Here is an 18,224-nt window from a genome sequence, read left to right on the forward strand (position 1 = left end):
CGACCCCAGCACCCCACATCCCCCCCCTCCCCACCTCAGGATCTCACAGCCCCCCCAGGACCTCACATCCCTTCCAGGACCTCACCCCCCCCCCGCCATGATCTCACGTCCCTCCCCCAGGACCCCACAAACCCACAACTCCCACCCCCAGGACCTCAAACCTCCCCCCCCACACCCCCTCGACCCCAGCACCCCACATCCCCCCCCACCTCAGGATCTCACCACCCCCCCAGGACCTCACATCCCTTCCAGGACCTCACACCCCACCACCCCCCCCCCCGCGGCCACGATCTCACGTCCCTCCTCAGGACCCCACAAACCCACAACTCCCCCCCCCAGGACCTCAAACCTTACCCCCCCCACCCCCCCGACCCCAGCACCCCACAGTCCCCCCCCCCCGCCCCGGATCTCACATCCCTCCCCCCCCCCTCCAGCACTTCACATCCCTCCCAGGACCCCACAAACCCCCCTCCCAGGACCCCACATCCCCCCCCCCCCACCCCAGGACCTCACACCCCCCTGAGGACCCCACAAACCCCCCCAGGACCTCACATTCCCCCCCCCAGGATCTCACATCCCCCCCCCTCCAGGACTTCACATCCCTTCCAGGACCACCCAAACCCCCCAGAACCCCCCAACACCAACACCCCCCCCCAACCTCACTCCCCCCCAGGAGCTCACCCCCCCCCCGAGGACCCCCCCATTCTCCCCCCAGGCCCCCCAACTCCCCCCCAACCTCACATCCCCCCCAGGACCCCATATTTCCCCCCCAGGAGCTCCCCCCCCCGCCCCCGAGAACTCCCCATTCCCCCCCCAGGCCCCCCCCCAACCTCACATCCCCCCCGGACCCCACGTCCCCCCCCAGGACCTCACATTCCCCCCCCCAGGATCTCACATCCCCCCCCCTCCAGGACTTCACATCCCTTCCAGGACCACCCAAACCCCCCAGAACCCCCCAACACCCCCCTCCCCAACCTCACCCCCCCCCAGGAGCTCACCCCCCCCCCCCCGAGGACCCCCCATTCTCCCCCCAGGCCCCCCCCAACCTCACATCCCCCCCGGACCCCACGTCCCCCCCCAGGATCTCACATCCCCCCCCCCCCCCCCAAGACCCCACAAACACCTCCAGGACCCCACCCCGCCCCCCACCACGATCTCCCTTCCCCCCCCCCCCCCAGGACACCCCACAACACCCCCCCCCCCCCCCAAGACCCTCACATCCCCCCTGTGCCCCCCCCCACCCCCCCCCCAGGACGCCTCCATCGCCCACCGCTTCCACGTCATGCGGGAGAAGTACCCGGAGAAGTTCAACAGCAGGTGGGGGTCCCCGCTGTGTTCCCCCCCCCCCCCACGCCCCCCTCCCTCCCCGTACGTGTGCCCCCCCCCCCCCCCCCCCCACCGTTGTGTGTGTTGTGTGTGTCCCCCCCCCGCAGGATGAAGAACAAGCTGTGGTACCTCGAGTTCGCCACCTCGGAGACCATCTTCGCCACCTGCAAGAAGCTGAAGGAGTGTCTGAGCGTGGAGGTGAGATGGGGGGGGGCACAGTGGGGGGGGGGGACACACCCCCCCTCTGCCCTCGCCTGTCGCTGACGTGTCCCCCCCCCCCTCGGCAGTGCTGCGGGACCCCCCTGGAGCTGAGCGGGGCGCTGGCGGGGCTGGCGGTGCTCAACATCCCCAGCATGCACGGGGGGTCCAACCTCTGGGGGGAGACGCGGCGGGCGCCGGGGGAGCCCAGCGCGGGGGGGGGCACCGGCCCGCCCCCCCCCGCCATCACCGACCCCGACGCCCTCAAGACCTGCGTGCAGGGTGCGTGAAACCACACATTCCCCCCCCCCACCCCCCCCCCCCGGCCTCATCCACCCCCCCCCACCACCACCCCCAAAAAACTTTTTCTGTGTCCCCCCCCCCCAAACTTTTCCTGTCCCCCCCTCAAACTTTTCTGTGCGCCCCCCCCAAACTTATTCCAGCCCCCCCCCAACTTTCCTGTGTCCCTCCCCAACTTTTTGCCCCCACCAACTTTTTGCCCCCACCAACTTTTCCTGTGCCCCCCCCCCAAACTTTTCCTGTGTCCCCACCAACTTTTTGCCCCCACCAACTTTTCCTGTGCCCCCCCCCCAAACTTTTCCTGTGTCCCCCCCCAAACTTTTCCTGGCCCCCAGCTTTTCCCGTGCCCCCCCAAACTTTTCCTGTGCCCCCCCAAACTTTTCCTGTGTCCCCACCAACTTTTTGCCCCCACCAACTTTTTCTGTGCCCCCCCCAAACTTTTTCTGTGCCCCCCCAACTTTTTCCGGCCCCCAACTTTTCCCGTGCCCCCCCAACTTTTCCTGTGCCCCCCCAAACTTTTCCTGTGTCCCCACCAACTTTTTGCCCCCACCAACTTTTTCTGTGCCCCCCCCAAACTTTTTCTGTGCCCCCCCAACTTTTTCCGGCCCCCAACTTTTCCCGTGCCCCCCCAACTTTTCCTGTGCCCCCCCAAACTTTTCCTGTGTCCCCACCAACTTTTTGCCCCCACCAACTTTTTCTGTGCCCCCCCAAACTTTTCCCGTGTCCCCACAACTTTTTCTGCCCCCCACAAAAACTTTTTCTGTGCCCCCCCCATTTTTTCTGTGTCCCCTCCAACTTTTCCTGTGCCCCCCCCAACATTTTCTGGCCCCCCCACCTTATTCTGTGTCCCCCCTCAAACTTTTCCCGTGTCCCCCCAACTTTTTCTGCCCCCCCAAAAAAACTTTTTCTGTGCCCCCCAACTTCTTCTGTGCCCCCCCAATTTTTTCTGTGTCCCCTCCAACTTTTCCTGTGCCCCCCCCAACTTTTTCCGCCCCCCCCCCTTATTCTGTGTCCCCCCCACCTTATTCTGTGTCTCCCCCCAAACTTTTCCCGTGTCCCCCCAACTTTTTCTGCCCCCCACAAAAACTTTTTCTGTGCCCCCCACATTTTTTCTGTGTCCCCTCCAACTTTTTCCGGCCCCCCCCCCCTTATTCTGTGCCCCCCCCCCTTATTCTGTGTCCCCCCCACCTTATTCTGTGTCTCCCCCCAAACTTTTCCCGTGTCCCCCCAACTTTTTCTGCCCCCCACAAAAACTTTTTCTGTGCCCCCCCCATTTTTCCTGTGCCCCCCCCAACTTTTTCCGGCCCCCCCCCCTTATTCTATGTCCCCCCCACCTTATTCTGTGTCTCCCCCCAAACTTTTCCCGTGTCCCCCCCAACTTTTTCTGCCCCCCCAAAAAAACTTTTTCTGTGCCCCCCAACTTCTTCTGTGCCCCCCCCATTTTTTCTGTGTCCCCTCCAACTTTTCCTGTGCCCCCCCCAACTTTTTCCGGCCCCCCCCCCTTATTCTGTGTCCCCCCCCACCTTATTCTGTGTCTCCCCCCAAACTTTTCCCGTGTCCCCACAACTTTTTCTGCCCCCCAAAAAAACTTTTTCTGTGACCCCCAACTTCTTCTGTGCCCCCCCCATTTTTTCTGTGTCCCCTCCAACTTTTCCTGTGCCTCCGCCCCCCAACTTTTTCCGGCCCCCCCACCTTATTCTGTGTCCCCCCTCAAACTTTTCCCGTGTCCCCCCCAAACTTTTCCCGTGTCCCCACAACTTTTTCTGCCCCCCACAAAAACTTCTTCTGTGCCCCCCCCATTTTTTCTGTGTCCCCTCCAACTTTTCCTGTGCCCCCCCCCAACTTTTTCCGGCCCCCCCCCCTTATTCTGTGTCCCCCCCACCTTATTCTGTGTCTCCCCCCAAACTTTTCCCATGTCCCCACAACTTTTTCTGCCCCCCACAAAAACTTTTTCTGTGTCCCCTCCAACTTTTCCTGTGCCCCCCCCAACTTTTTCCGGCCCCCCCCCCCTTATTCTGTGTCCCCCCCCCCTTATTCTGTGTCTCCCCCCAAACTTTTCCCGTGTCCCCCCAACTTTTTCTGCCCCCCCAAAAAAACTTTTTCTGTGCCCCCCAACTTCTTCTGTGCCCCCCCCATTTTTTCTGTGTCCCCTCCAACTTTTCCTGTGCCCCCCCCAACTTTTTCCGCCCCCCCCTTATTCTGTGTCCCCCCCACCTTATTCTGTGTCTCCCCCCAAACTTTTCCCGTGTCCCCCCAACTTTTTCTGCCCCCCACAAAAACTTTTTCTGTGCCCCCCCCATTTTTCCTGTGTCCCCTCCAACTTTTCCTGTGCCCCCCCCAACATTTTCTGGCCCCCCCACCTTATTCTGTGTCCCCCCTCAAACTTTTCCCGTGTCCCCCCAACTTTTTCTGTGCCCCCCCCAAACTTTTCCCGTGTCCCCACAACTTTTTCTGCCCCCCACAAAAACTTCTTCTGTGCCCCCCCCATTTTTTCTGTGCCCCCTCCAACTTTTCCTGTGCCCCCCCCAACTTTTTCCGGCCCCCCCCCCTTATTCTGTGTCCCCCACCTTATTCTGTGTCTCCCCCCAAACTTTTCCCGTGTCCCCCCCAACTTTTTCTGCCCCCCAAAAAAACTTTTTCTGTGCCCCCCAACTTCTTCTGTGCCCCCCCCATTTTTTCTGTGTCCCCTCCAACTTTTCCTGTGCCCCCCCAACTTTTTCCGCCCCCCCCTTATTCTGTGTCCCCCCCACCTTATTCTGTGTCTCCCCCCAAACTTTTCCCGTGTCCCCCCAACTTTTTCTGCCCCCCCAAAAAAACTTTTTCTGTGCCCCCCAACTTCTTCTGTGCCCCCCCCATTTTTTCTGTGTCCCCTCCAACTTTTCCTGTGCCCCCCCCAACTTTTTCCGCCCCCCCCCCTTATTCTGTGTCCCCCCCACCTTATTCTGTGTCTCCCCCCAAACTTTTCCCGTGTCCCCCCAACTTTTTCTGCCCCCCACAAAAACTTTTTCTGTGCCCCCCAACTTTTTCTGCCCCCCACAAAAACTTTTTCTGTGCCCCCCACATTTTTTCTGTGTCCCCTCCAACTTTTTCCGGCCCCCCCCCCTTATTCTGTGCCCCCCCCCCTTATTCTGTGTCCCCCCCACCTTATTCTGTGTCTCCCCCCAAACTTTTCCCGTGTCCCCCCAACTTTTTCTGCCCCCCACAAAAACTTTTTCTGTGCCCCCCCCATTTTTCCTGTGCCCCCCCCCAACTTTTTCCGGTCCCCCCCCCTTATTCTGTGTCCCCCCCACCTTATTCTGTGTCCCCCCCACCTTATTCTGTGTCTCGCCCCAAACTTTTCCTGTGTCCCCCCAACTTTTTCTGCCCCCCACAAAAACTTTTTCTGTGCCCCCCCCATTTTTCCTGTGTCCCCTCCAACTTTTCCTGTGCCCCCCCCAACATTTTCTGGCCCCCCCACCTTATTCTGTGTCCCCCCTCAAACTTTTCCCGTGTCCCCCCAACTTTTTCTGTGCCCCCCCCAAACTTTTCCCGTGTCCCCACAACTTTTTCTGCCCCCCACAAAAACTTTTTCTGTGCCCCCCCCATTTTTTCTGTGTCCCCTCCAACTTTTCCTGTGCCCCCCCCAACTTTTTCCGGCCCCCCCACCTTATTCTGTGTCTCCCCCCAAACTTTTCCCGTGTCCCCACAACTTTTTCTGCCCCCCAAAAAAACTTTTTCTGTGCCCCCCAACTTCTTCTGTGCCCCCCCCATTTTTTCTGTGTCCCCTCCAACTTTTCCTGTGCCCCCCCCAACATTTTCTGTCCCCCCCACCTTATTCTGTGTCCCCCCTCAAACTTTTCCCGTGTCCCCCCCAAACTTTTCCCGTGTCCCCACAACTTTTTCTGCCCCCCACAAAAACTTCTTCTGCGCCCCCCCCATTTTTTCTGTGTCCCCTCCAACTTTTCCTGTGCCCCCCCAACTTTTTCCGCCCCCCCCCTTATTCTGTGTCCCCCCCACCTTATTCTGTGTCTCCCCCCAAACTTTTCCCGTGTCCCCCCAACTTTTTCTGCCCCCCCAAAAAAACTTTTTCTGTGCCCCCCAACTTCTTCTGTGCCCCCCCCATTTTTTCTGTGTCCCCTCCAACTTTTCCTGTGCCCCCCCAACATTTTCTGGCCCCCCCACCTTATTCTGTGTCTCCCCTCAAACTTTTCCCGTGTCCCCCCCAAACTTTTCCCGTGTCCCCCCAACTTTTTCTGTGCCCCCCCAAACTTTTCCTGTATCCCCACAACTTTTTCTGCCCCCCACAAAAACTTTTTCTGTGCCCCCCCATTTTTTCTGTGTCCCCTCCAACTTTTCCTGTGCCCCCCCCCTTATTCTGTACCCCCCCCTTATTCTGTGCCCCACCCCTTATTCTGTGCCCCACCCCTTATTCTGTGCCCCCCCCTTATTCTGTGTCCCCCCCACCTTATTCTGTGTCTCCCCCCAAACTTTTCCCGTGCCCAACTTTTTCTGCCCCCCCAAAAAAACTTTTTCTCTGCCCCCCAACTTTTTCTGTGTGCGTCCCCCCCCTCAAAAAACTTTTTCTGTGTTCCCCCCCCCCCCCCCCCCCCCCCCCAGACCTGAGCGACCGGCGGCTGGAGGTGGTGGGGCTGGAGGGGGTGCTGGAGATGGGGCAGATCTACACGGGGCTGAAGAGCGCGGGCAAGCGGCTGGCGACCTGCTCCGAGATCACCCTGCGGTGAGTTTTGGGGCGGGGGGGGGGCCAGCCCAGGGCAGCGATTGAGCCGCGGGGTGGGGGGGGGGGGGGGGGGCCACACACACACACACACACACGACGGTGGGATTTTTGCAGGACGCTGAAGCCCCTGCCCATGCAGATCGATGGGGAGCCCTGGATGCAGCCCCCCTGCACGGTACGTGGGACCCCCACCACCACCACCACCAATTCCCCCCCCCCACACACACCTCGCCGAGCACCTCGGGGACACCCCCCCCCCCCCCCCAAGGTGTTTGCCCCCCCCCCCGCCCCGCTCCATCCCCGTTTTCTCTCCCCGGCAGATCAAAATCACCCACAAGAACCAGGCGCCGATGCTGATGGCCGCCCCCCCCCGCTCCTCCAGCTTCTTCGGCCTCAAGAAAGGCCCCCCCGAGGCCTGAAGGGGCCGGGATTGGGGGGGGGGGGGACGGGCTCCCCCCCTCCTCTCCCCTCCCCTCCCCAAAGCTGCGCCCGGGGACAAGGACCAAGCCCCCCCCCCCCCCGCCACCATGTGTGTCCCTGGCAGGAGCGGTGGCAGCTGTGTGCCCCCCCCCACGAATGTGCCTGTGTGTGCCGCAGTGGCTGGACCCCCCCCCTCGCCCACCCCGCTGGGCCCCCCATATTTATTAATTAACACCCCCCCCCCCCCCAATTTCAAGTGCCTCTTGCAGTAATAAAGCTGATGGTGAGATGAGCCCTGGCTGTGCCAATGGGGGGGGGGGGGGGGGGGGCAGCGGGCTTGGGACCCCACCCAGCAGGTCGGGGGTCTCCCCCCCCCCCCGCCCCTCCAAGTCCCCCCCCCAAGACACACAACCAGGCGGAGGCACCGGCTGAGCTGAGCCTTTAATCGCGTCCGTGTCCTGTCCCCCCCCCTCCCCGGCCATGTCCCCGTGTGTGTCCCCCCCAGGGGGCAGCGGGGGGGGGGCGGTGGGGGGGCCCTAGACGGCGTTGGGGCGGAGGAGGGGGCTGCTCTCCCCGCTGGGGGCCCCCCCGAAGGCCTGGCGCAGCAGCAGCCGCAGGGCAGAGGCGGGGGGCAGCCAGCCCCGGGGCCGGGGGGCCGGGGGGGCCACCGCCAGCAGCGGGCTGTACTTCACACGCCTGGGGGGGGACAAAGACGGGGGGGGGGGGGGGCGGGGTTAGTGCCGGGGGGGGGCACCGCTGGGGACACAGGGGATGGCGGGGTCCCCAGTGTGTCCCCCCCCATGCCACGGCGTCCCCCCCCACGCCACAATGTTCTCCCCGCCATAGTGTCCCCCCCCCACGCCATGATGTCACCCCACGCCAGCGTCCCCCCACACCGTGGTGTCCCCACATTGCCCCGTGCCACAATGTCCCCCCACGCCATGATGTCCCCCCTGGCCACACTGTCCCCCAACACCACACTGTCCCCCCCACGCCACGGTGTCCCCCCACACCAGGATGTCCCCCTACGCCACAGTGTCCCCCCATGCCACGATGTCCCCCCACGCCAGGATGTCCCCCCATGTCACAGAGTCCTCCCACACCATGATGTCCCCTGACACCACAATGTCCCCCCATGCCAGTGTCCCCCCCATGCCACAACGTCCCCCCATGCCACAACGTCCCCCCATGCCACAATGTCCCCCCATTCCCCCATGCCACAGTGTCCCCCCCATGCCATGATGTCCCCCCATGCCACAACGTCCCCCCATGCCACGATGTCCCCCCACACCACAATGTCCCCCCATGCCACAATGTCCCCCCATTCCCCCATGCGATGATGTCCCCCCACACCAGGATGTCCCCCCACGCCACAGTGTGTCCCCCCCATGCCACGATGTCCCCCGACACCACGATGTCCCCCTGCGCCATGATGTCCCCCCGTGTCATGATGTCCCCCCATGCCATGATGTCCCCCGACACCACAATGTCCCCCCCGTGCCACAATGTCCCCCCACGCCAGGATGTCCCCCCATTCCCCCATGCCACATTGTGCCCCCCCATCTCCATGATGTCCCCCCACGTCAGTGTCCCTCCTATGCCACGCTGTCCCCCCACGCCACGCTGTCCCCCTGTGCCACGCTGTCCCCCCCCCGCGGCGCCCTGACCTGTAGGTGTAGGCGGCGGTGGCCATGGCGGCAGCGATGAGCACCAGCCCCACGAAGAGCGTGGTCCTGCCGGGGACCGGGGTGGCACCTGCGGGGGCAGAGGCAGCTCAGCACCCCCCGGCTCCCACCGGGACACCCCCCCCCCCCCGAGATCCCCCCTCCCCTCCCTGGCCGCGCTCCCACCTCCGACGGCCACCCGGGTGCTGGCCACCGCCAGGCCGTTGCCGTTGGCCAAGGAGACGTTGAGGCAGTAGAGGCCGGAGCCGTTGAAGTCCTGGCGCAGGACGAGCTGGCAGCCGGGGGCCGGTGCCACCGCCGAGCACGTCTGCGCCTGCGCCGTCTGGCAATCGGCATCCGCCACCACCGTGCACACCTCCTCGGGCAGGCTGCGGGGTTGGGGGGGGCGTCAGACCGCCGGGGTGTCGGGGGGCATTGTGGCATGGAGGGGACACTGGGGCGTGGGGGGGATATTGTGGCACGGGGGGGACGCCATGGCGTGGGGACACTGTGGCGCGGGGGGACATCGTGGTGTGGGGACAGTGTGGCCAGGGGGGGACATCATGACGTGGGGGGACATCGTGGCATGGGGGGGACATTGTGGTGGCAGCGGACAGTGTGGCCAGGAGGGACATCATGGCATGGAGGGACATCGTGGCATGGGGGGGACATTGTGGTGGCAGCGGACAGTGTGGCCAGGAGGGACATCATGGCATGGAGGGACATCGTGGCATGGGGGGGGACATTGTGGTGGCAGGGGACAGTGTGGCCAGGAGGGACATCATGGCATGGAGGGACATCGTGGCATGGGGGGGACATTGTGGTGGCAGGGGACAGTGTGGCCAGGAGGGACATCATGGCATGGAGGGACATCGTGGCATGGGGGGGACATTGTGGTGGCAGCAGACAGTGTGGCCAAGGGGGGACATCATGGCATGGAGGGACATCGTGGCATGGGGGGGACATTGTGGTGGCAGCGGACAGTGTGGCCAGGAGGGACATCATGGCATAGGGGGGACATCATGGGGTTGGGGGACATCATGGCATAGGGGGGGGACACTGTTGTGGGGGGACATGGTGGCATGGGGGAGGACATTGTGGCGTGGGGGGCAGACACCCCCCCCCGCCGTCGCCCTCACCTGCCCTCGCAGGTCACCGTCAGCTCCACGCTGCTCCCGCTGCCCTCCGGCACCACCGGCACCACCTGCACGATGGCCACGCTCTCGATGCCCTCTGCAACGGCACGCCGGGTGGGAGGGAGTGGGGGGGCTCGGAATCCACACACACACACCCACACACACCCCCCTCCCCGGGTCACCCCCCCGCCCCCCGGGCCCGGCACTCACGGACGATGTCCAGCTGGGTGGAGAAGGTGCCGTAGCGGTAGAGGATGCAGCCGGTGGGTTCGGCGGCTGGCGCCTGGCGCTTCACCAGCACCAGCGGCTCGGCGGTGCCCTCGGGGGCAGCTGTGGGGACAGCTGTGGCTCCGGCTGTGGCTCCGGCTGTGGCTCCGGCTGTAGCTCCGGCTGTGGCTCCGGCTGTGGGGACAGCTGTGGCTCCAGCTGTGGCTCCGGCTGTGGCTCCAGCTGTGGCTCCAGCTGTGGCAGCAGCGAGGGATACAGCTGTGGCTCCCACGGTTGCTCCCACTGTGGCCCCCGCCGTGGCTCCCGCCGTGGCTCCCGCCGTGGCCACGTCTGCAGGAGAAGCAGAGAAGAGTTTGCAGAAAACGCCGGGGCTCAACCGAGCCCTCGGGGACCCCCCCAGAGGTGGCCTCGTCCTCCCCCCATCCCTGCCCCGGGGGAAGCACCCACCTGTGGCCACCGTTCCCTGGGCGGGGGCCGAGGTGACCAGCGCGTTCCCGGATGGGGCCACCGAGGTGGGGACCAGGGACGCTGCGGATGCCGCGGCGGAGATGGCAGCGGCGGCGGTACCCGCGGCGGCCGCCGGAGTGCTGAGTGCCAGGAGAGTGGCCTCGGTGACGGCAGCGTCCGCGGGCTCGGTGACGGTGGCATCCAAGGCCTCGGTGACGGCAGCGTCCGCGGGCTCGGTGACGGCAGCATCCAAGGGCTCGGTGACGGTGGCGTCCGCAGGCTCGGTGACAGCAGGGTCTGAGGGCTCGGTGACGGTGGCGTCCATGGGCTCGGTGACGGCGGTGTCCACGGGCTCAGTGACAGCGGGGTCCGAGGGCACGGCCACCGATCCCCCCGTGGGCTCTGGGGGCGAGCCGGAGGCTGCGGGTGCTGCGGGCAGAGCAGGGATGGAGGGGACACCCCTGGCAGGGGGCACCCATGGGACCCCCGAGCACCGGGAGCAGGCGGGGGGCGGGGAAGCTCCCTGTTCCCTTACCGGTGCTGGGTGTCCCGGCGGTGCTGGGCCCCCCCGGCGTGGTGCCGGCGGGCTGCGTGGCCGTGGATGCCGCCGACGGCGGTGGCCCGGTGGTGGGGTCCACGACGGGGGCGACGGAGGTGCCGCAGGGGCTGAGGGGGATGGCGGCCTGCAGCACCAGGCGGGCGGCGAAGGAGCCGGTCTGCAGGTAGGTGTGGGTGACGGTGGGGCTGCGGGAGATGAGGGTCCCGCTCTGGTCCCCGAAGTCCCAGGAGTAGGAGACGTCGGCGTCGCGCAGGTAGCGGCTGGGGTCGTGCAGCCGCACGGTGAAAGCCACGGCGCGGTTACGCACGAAGCGCCCGTCGCCCTCCGCCGCGTCCTCCACCTGCGCCACGTCCACCGCGAAGGGCACCTGGTCTGCAAGGGGGTGGGGACGCGGGGACGGGGCACCGTCAGCTCCTCTGGCCCCACCGGGACCCCCCGACCACCCCCACCCCTACCCCCGGCCCCGCCACCCACCGGTGATGCTGAACTGGGTGCTGGCGCGGCCGATGGGGATGAACTTCTGGCGGCCGCGGTAGTGGTAGACGACCACCTCCATGGTGTAGGAGCCCAGGGGCACCCCCGCCGTGGCCACCGTTAGCCGGGACGCGGCACCGTCCACCACCTGCCAGTAACGCCCTGCAGGACGGGGACGGGGACGGGGTCAGGCGCCACCGCGGGGACACCCCACCCGAGCCCCGGCGGGGGTCGGTGCCGGCCTCACCCCACGTCCACCAGACGTAGACGAATTTTCCACGCTTGCCGCCGGCGCTGGCGGGGAACGGCTGCCCGTCGGGGAAAACGCCGTCCGTGCCCTCGTCCGGCTGCTCCGGGAAGACGGGCTCGCCCTGGGCCACGCGGGTGCCTGCGGGGAGAAGGGGGGTGACGGGGGGCGCGCGGCGGTGGCGGGGTGGGGGGAGGGACGTTGCGGTGCAGGGGGAGGGGGACACCCACCGTTGACGGTGCAGTTCTGGCTCCAGACGACGCGGCCGTCGGGCAGCACCGCCTGGGTGCTGGGGAAGCGGAGGGCGATGGAGAAGGTGGCCTGGGCCCCCGCCATGGTGGGAGCGTCGTTGCTGATGTCGAAGGTGACGTCGCCGCCTGCCAGGCACGCGGGGACGGCGGCTCAGGGGTGGCACCCACCGGTCCCTGGCCCCCCCCGTGTCCCGTCCCATCCCGTCCCGGCACCCACCTCGCCAGCAGTCCTGCTGCTGCCGCGTCCCCTCCTGCCACGGCCGGTACAGCCCCGCGTCCCAGCTCCGGAAAGGTGCCGGCCGCCCGCTCCAGGGCTGGCTCCGGCCACGGTTTCGGCCACCGGCCCCTGCGGGAGAAGGACACGTGGCAACCGCAGCGCGCGATGGCCACCGACCACCCCGCTGCCACCCCCGTGGGGGCAGCCAGGCGGGTCCCCCCCTCCCCGACCGCGGGGACCCTCGGGGACCCCGGGGGGCCGCGTGACGGGCTGGGGCCGAGCCAGGCGCGGGGCAAAGCCCATCACATGGCGCCCGGCGCTGCCCAAAGCCTTTGCATGTGACTCTCAGCTGAGCCGGCGCCGGCAGCACCCGGCAGGACGGGGCGAGGGCCCCCCGCTCCCAGGGGGATGACGGGTGCCCCCCATGTCTCCCCACTCTTAGGGGGCTGCTGGGTCCCCCACATGTCCCCCCCATTAACAGGGGGCTGCCAGCACACACTCCCCCCCCCCCCGCCATCCCTTACACTCTCAGGGGGGCCGCCGGGTCACCCCCATGTCCCCCCACTCCCAGGGAGCTGCCAGGACCCTGCCATGTCCTCCCCACTCTTAGGGACCTGCGAGGTCCCCCCCGTCCCCTACACTCTTAGGGGTCTGACAGGACCCCCCCCATGTCCCCCCACTCCCAAAGGGGATGCCAGGTGCCCCCCCATGTCCCCCCACTCTTAGGGACCTGCCGGGTCCCCCACAAGTCCCCTCAACTCCCAAGGGGCTGCCAGGTCCCCTGATGTCCCCCCGATCCCAGGGGTCTGCTGGGCCCCCTCCATGTACCCCCACTGCCAGGGGGATGCCGGGACCCCCCCCCGTCCCCCCACTTTTAGGGGACTGCCAGGTCCCCTCCATGTCCCCCCCATTCTTAGGGACCTGCCAGGTTCCCCCTATGTCCCCCACACTCTTAGGGGTCTGCCAGGACCGCCCCCCATGTCCCCCCACTCCCAGGGGGCTGCCAGGACCCCCCCATGTCCCCCTATTCACAGGGAGCTGCCAGGTCCCCCCGACATCCCCCCATTCCCAGGGGGCTGCCAGGACCCCACCAGCTCCCCCCGATTAACGGGGGGTTGCTTGGTCCCCCCCATGTCCCCCCACTATTAGGGACCTGCTGGGTCCCCTCCATGTCCCCCCCGACTCTCATGGAGCTGCCAGGTCACCCCCATGTCCCCCCCCAATTCCAGGGGGCTGCCAGGTCCCCTCTGCGTCCCTCGCTCCCAGACAGATGTGGGTCGTTCCCCCCCCCCCCCCGGCCATTTACAGCATCCCCACGGAGGGACGGGACCCCCAGCTCCCACCCCACTCCCGGAGGGCTGCCGGTGTCCCCCCCCTCGACATCCCGCAGAGGGACGGGGGACCCCCCAATGAGCCCCCCGTGGCCTCCAAGCAGCCCCCACCCAGGGGGATTAACGGGGTCTAATCCTGCTCCCCACATGATTTGGCTTTGGGGGGGGGGGGGGGGGGTTCAGATGGATCCCTGGGATGGGACCATCCCGATTGCTCCTGTGTCGTTGTCGTCCCCCCCCCACCACACCCCGGACCCCCCAGCCCCACTTACGACGCTGAGCCGTAGCCAAGACCAGGAGGGTCCCCAAAATCGCCATCGCCCCGTGCACCCGCATGGTCCCACCGTCCTCGTCTCCCCCACCCAGCCTTCGGGCACCGCCGGGGCAGAGAGACGAAGGGGCCGGGGCCGGGGGGTTATGAAGGGGCTCTGGTTTGCATAGTCCCACCCCAAAAAAAGGAAAAAAAAAAAAAAAAAGGGGGGGGTGGGGGGACACACGACACGACACACCCCCCGGTTTCACGCCACCCCCACCGCTTTGAGTTGCGTGGGGACACGTGGGGACACGTGTGCGCAGGCCCCGGTCACACGCTCCGGCTCTGCCCCGGCTGGGTGGGAGGCTCGTGGTGGGGTCCTTCTTGGGGGACGCAGAGACACCCCCCCCAACCCCCCCCCAGCACGAGGAGGGGAATTGGGGGTGGGGGGGGGGTTCTGCCCCCCCTCCCCCTGTCTCAGCACCGTCCCGGTGGCCCCAGTAAGGCGGATTTGGGCCCACGGACTGGAAACGGCCGGGAGGGGAGACGGGGACCCACCGAGCCCCGGTCACCCCGGTACGGGAAGGGGGACCCCCGGTCCCGCACCCCTAGGGACACACATCCCCCCCCACACGGGGACCCCCCAATCCTGCACACATGGGGACCCCCCCCGTCCCGTACGCCCACAGGGACCCCCCCGACCCCCAGGGACTCCCCCCCACCCTTGCACACGCAGGGGGACCCCGATCTTTCCCCCTTTGGGGGGGGGGGGGGGGGGGGGGGGGGCTGTGTTTCCAGCTCCCAACCGGCCCCAGCGCCCCCCCCCGCCCCCGTATCCGTGTCGCTGCTTGTGCGGGACCGTGCCCGTGGGACCGTGCCCCGTGTGTGTGTCCCGTCTCCCCCCCCCCCCCTGCGATGTTGCCCCCGCCCGTGGGGCTGATTCGGAGCCCGTGACGGTCCCCCCCGGTGCCCGCCCCCAGCCCCAGCCTCGCCCGGTGACCCAGGACCCCTCCGCTTCGGGGGACCCGGCCCGGGCGGTGCCCGCTGGGACCCAGGGCGCTGGGGGGGGGGGGACCCAGCCAGAGCCTCTGCAGCCCCGTTCCGCTCCCCCCACCCCCGCCCCCAGCCCGATGCGGGAGCGCCCTCCGGCATCGCCCGGCGTCTGCGGCGCCTGTGGCTTTAAGGGATCTCCCGCGCCGCCCGCCGCGTCACGGCGCGGGCGCCCAATGGCGGGGCGCGGGGGGGGCGTGGCCGGCGGAAGGCGGGAAGCGGCGGGGGCGGGGCCAGCGCCAACATTGTTGCGCGCGGGGGGGAAGTGGCGGCCGTGATCGCTCCTCCCGCCGCGCGCGCGCGCCCGGGACCCCCCCCCCCCCTCCCAGGGATCCCCGGGGATCCCCTCCCCCCCCCGTCCCCGGGACCCCCCCGACCCCCGGGGCACCCCTCCCCCCCCCTTCCCTCGGGGGTCTCCCCTCCCTCCGGTTCCGCCCCCCCCCCCGGGGCTGCTCTCCGGGCCGCCCCCCGAACCCCCCCCCCTTCCCCCCGGCCCCCCCCCCCCCCCCTTTCCTCCGGGATCCCCCCCCATGGAGAACTTCCAGAAGGTGGAGAAGATCGGGGAGGGCACCTACGGCGTCGTGTACAAGGCCCGGAACAAGGTCACGGGGGAGGTGGTGGCGCTGAAGAAAATCCGCCTGGACACGTGAGTTGGGGGGGGGGGGACGACGAGGCACCGGGAACCGGGGGGGGGGGGGGGGGGGCGCAGCACCGGGGCCGGGCCGGGCCGGGCCTCAGCCGCCATTCCCCGTAGGGAGACGGAGGGCGTCCCCAGCACGGCCATCCGGGAGATCTCCCTGCTGAAGGAGCTCAACCACCCCAACATCGTCAAGTGAGCTGGGGGGGGGGCGGCACGCACCCCACGGGCGGGGGGAGGACACGCACAGGGGGGACTCCACGGGGGAGGGGACGTGGTGGGGGGGACACCCCACGAGCGGGGGGGGTCGGGGGCAGTGGGGGCTCGGTACGGCCCTGGCTGCGTCCTGGTGGCAACGTGGGGGGGGGGGCCACGCAGCCGGGGGGAGCCATGGGGTGACCCGTGACCGTGGGGACCCCGGTGGCCGCGGGACCCTCATGGCCGTGGCAGCCTCCGTGGCCGTGGGGACACCCAGGGTTGGGGGGGGGCTTGCGGCCGTGGGACCCCTGTGGCTGCGGGACCCTCATGACCGTGGGGGTCCCCGGTGGCTGTGGGTGGCCATGGCCCTGCTGGAGCTGGACCCCCATGGCAAGCTGTGGCCATGCCCAGCCCCATGGCCGTGGGACCCTCATGGCCGTGGGGACCCCCGTCCATGGCAGTGGGCACCCAGTGGCCGTGGGACCCCCGTGCCCGTGGGGAGCTGTGGCCATGCCAAGCCCCATAGCCATGGGACCCTCATGACCGTGGGCACCCCGTGGCCATGGGACCCCTGTGGCTCTGGGGAGCTGTGGCTGTGCCAAGCCCTGTGGCCAGGGGACCCTCATGACTGTGGACACCCCATGGCCATGGGGACCCCTATCCATGGCAGTGGGCACGCCGTGGCCATGGGACCCCCGTGCCCGTGGGAGGCTGTGGCCACGTCAAGCCCTGTGGCTGTGGGGAGCTGTGGCCATGGGGAACCGTGGCCATGCCAAGCCTTGTGGCCACGGGACCCTCATGACCATGGGGACCGCCCTGGCCACGGGACCACTGTGGTCGTGTCAAGCCCCATGGCAGTGGGCACCCTGTGGCCATGGGACCACTGTGGCCGTGGGAAGCTGTGTCCATGCCAAACCCCATGGCAGTGGTCACCCCGTGGTTGTGGGGAGCTGTGGCCATGCCAAACCTTTTGGCCACGGGGGGCTGTGGCTGCGGGGACCCCCCTGGCCATGGGACCACTGTGGCCGTGGGACCCTTATGACCGTGGGGAGCCGTGGCCATGGGCCCCCCCGGCGTGGTTGCCCCGTGGCCCAGGCGCTGCGGCTCCCGCAGGCTGCTGGACGTGATCCACACGGAGAACAAGCTCTACCTGGTCTTCGAGTTCCTGCACCAGGACCTGAAGAAGTTCATGGACTCCTCTTCCATCAGCGGCATCGCCCTGCCCCTCATCAAGGTGGGGGTTTGGGGGGGGGGAGCAGGGGGGGCCCCCAGGCCTAGTGGGGGGGGGGTTCTCAGCCATGCTGACCCCCCCCCCCCCCCAACCCCCGGTTCTCCCCGCAGAGCTACCTGTTCCAGCTGCTGCAGGGCCTGGCCTTCTGCCACGCTCACCGGGTGCTGCACCGCGACCTCAAGCCCCAGAACCTGCTCATCAACGCCGACGGCGCCATCAAACTGGCCGACTTCGGCCTGGCCCGCGCCTTCGGGGTGCCCGTGCGCACCTACACCCACGAGGTGGGGGCCGGGAAGGGGGTGGGGGGGGTGTTGGTTGGGTTATGGGGTGCCGGTGCCCACGGTGGGCGTCCCCTCCCCGTGGCAGGTGGTGACACTCTGGTACCGAGCCCCCGAGATCCTGCTGGGCTGCAAGTACTACTCCACCGCCGTCGACATCTGGAGCTTGGGCTGCATCTTCGCCGAGATGGTGGGTGACGGGATGGAGGAGGGGGGCGACGGGATGGCCAGATACCCCCCCCCCCCTCAAACTTCCTCCCCCCCGCCCCTGTGGTGACGCTGGGCTCCCCACGCACCCGGCTGTCCTGGTGCCGGTGACGCCGCGGGGACGTCACGGGGGCGCAGGGCTGACACCCACCGCGGCACCCGGGGAATAAAGAGGCTTTTTGTGGGGTCGGGAAGGGTCCGGACGTCATGTGAGCCCCCCCCAGCCCGGCCCAGGGGCCGCGTCAGGCGGGCAACCGCAGCGACAGGGGGGACGATCACAAGGGGCCGGCATGAGAGCTCACGGGGTGGGGGCCGTCTTCCCCCCCCCAGCTCCATCTGTGTCTGCCCCCACCAAGCTCCGTTTGTTGTCCCCCCCCAGGCTCTGTCTTTTCCCCCCCGGCTCCATCTTTTCCTGCTCCCACCCCGCCCCCAAGCTCCCTCTTTTCCCCCCTGGCTCCGTCTGTCCGTCGTCCGTCCGTCTTGTGTCCCCCCCCCACGCTCCGTCTTGCCCCCCCCAAGCTCCCTCTTTTCCCCCCCGGATCCATCTGTCTGTCCCCCCCCCACTCAAGCTCTGTCTTTTCCCCCCCTGAGCTCCGTCTGTCGTGTTCCCCCCCCTCCCCGGCCCCGGCTCCATCTTTTCCCCCCAAGCTCCATCTGTTTCCCCCCCCGGCCCAAGCTCCGTCTGTCCGTCCTGCCCCCCCCCCCCCCCAGCTCCGTCTGTCCCTCCCAGAGTGGGAAGGGCAGGATTTGGGGTGCAGCCGGTCACCGGGGCTGGACCCGCTCCCCCCCAGCTCACAGTGGGGTGGGGGGGTGTCCCTGACCCCCGTGTCCCTGTCTGTCTGTCCCGTCCCCCCC

The 18,224-nt window shown here is 67.7% G+C and overlaps 3 protein-coding genes across 3 annotated transcripts; 2 read left to right on the forward strand and 1 right to left on the reverse strand.

Moving 5' to 3' along the window:
* Positions 1 to 1,252: 1,252 nt before the first annotated feature.
* LOC134509241 (diacylglycerol kinase alpha-like) lies at positions 1,253 to 7,045 on the forward strand (the record flags this gene model as incomplete). The annotated part of the gene is made up of 6 exons (XM_063321766.1): positions 1,253 to 1,317; positions 1,434 to 1,524; positions 1,614 to 1,806; positions 6,421 to 6,541; positions 6,656 to 6,716; positions 6,862 to 7,045. Coding segments are annotated over 6 exons (630 nt in total), but the record flags the coding sequence as incomplete, so codon positions are not given.
* Positions 7,046 to 7,420: 375 nt separating this feature from the next.
* On the reverse strand, positions 7,421 to 13,833 carry PMEL (premelanosome protein). Its single transcript, XM_063321767.1, has 12 exons — positions 13,788 to 13,833; positions 12,185 to 12,424; positions 11,947 to 12,093; positions 11,717 to 11,857; positions 11,470 to 11,631; positions 10,972 to 11,367; positions 10,437 to 10,865; positions 9,972 to 10,319; positions 9,765 to 9,858; positions 8,812 to 9,014; positions 8,629 to 8,716; positions 7,421 to 7,657 (listed from the first exon to the last, which is right to left on the reverse strand). Exons 1-12 carry the CDS (start codon positions 13,831 to 13,833, stop codon positions 7,498 to 7,500), a joined length of 2,454 nt encoding a protein of 817 aa, XP_063177837.1. The 3' UTR covers positions 7,421 to 7,497.
* A 1,515-nt stretch (positions 13,834 to 15,348) lies between these two features.
* Positions 15,349 to 17,916, forward strand: LOC134509243 (cyclin-dependent kinase 2-like; the record flags this gene model as incomplete). The annotated part of the gene is made up of 6 exons (XM_063321768.1): positions 15,349 to 15,464; positions 15,573 to 15,650; positions 16,767 to 16,887; positions 16,995 to 17,165; positions 17,251 to 17,352; positions 17,749 to 17,916. Coding segments are annotated over exons 1-6 (756 nt in total), but the record flags the coding sequence as incomplete, so codon positions are not given.
* Positions 17,917 to 18,224: the final 308 nt, after the last annotated feature.

Source organism: Chroicocephalus ridibundus, unplaced genomic scaffold, assembly GCF_963924245.1.
Source record: "Chroicocephalus ridibundus unplaced genomic scaffold, bChrRid1.1 SCAFFOLD_769, whole genome shotgun sequence".
Taxonomy (NCBI): domain Eukaryota; kingdom Metazoa; phylum Chordata; class Aves; order Charadriiformes; family Laridae; genus Chroicocephalus; species Chroicocephalus ridibundus.

What these genes read in the sequence shown, in the direction of transcription:
- PMEL (XM_063321767.1), bottom strand. Translation starts at nt 13,833, where the DNA reads ATGGCGATTTTGGGGACCCTCCTGGTCTTGGCTACGGCTCAGCGTC. An exon ending in CTACGTCTGGTGGACGTGGG is followed by an intron (nt 11,632 to 11,716) that starts GTGAGGCCGGCA and finishes CCCGTCCTGCAG; the next exon opens with GGCGTTACTGGCAGGTGGTG. An exon ending in CGCCGGGACACCCAGCACCG is followed by an intron (nt 10,866 to 10,971) that starts GTAAGGGAACAG and finishes CTCTGCCCGCAG; the next exon opens with CACCCGCAGCCTCCGGCTCG.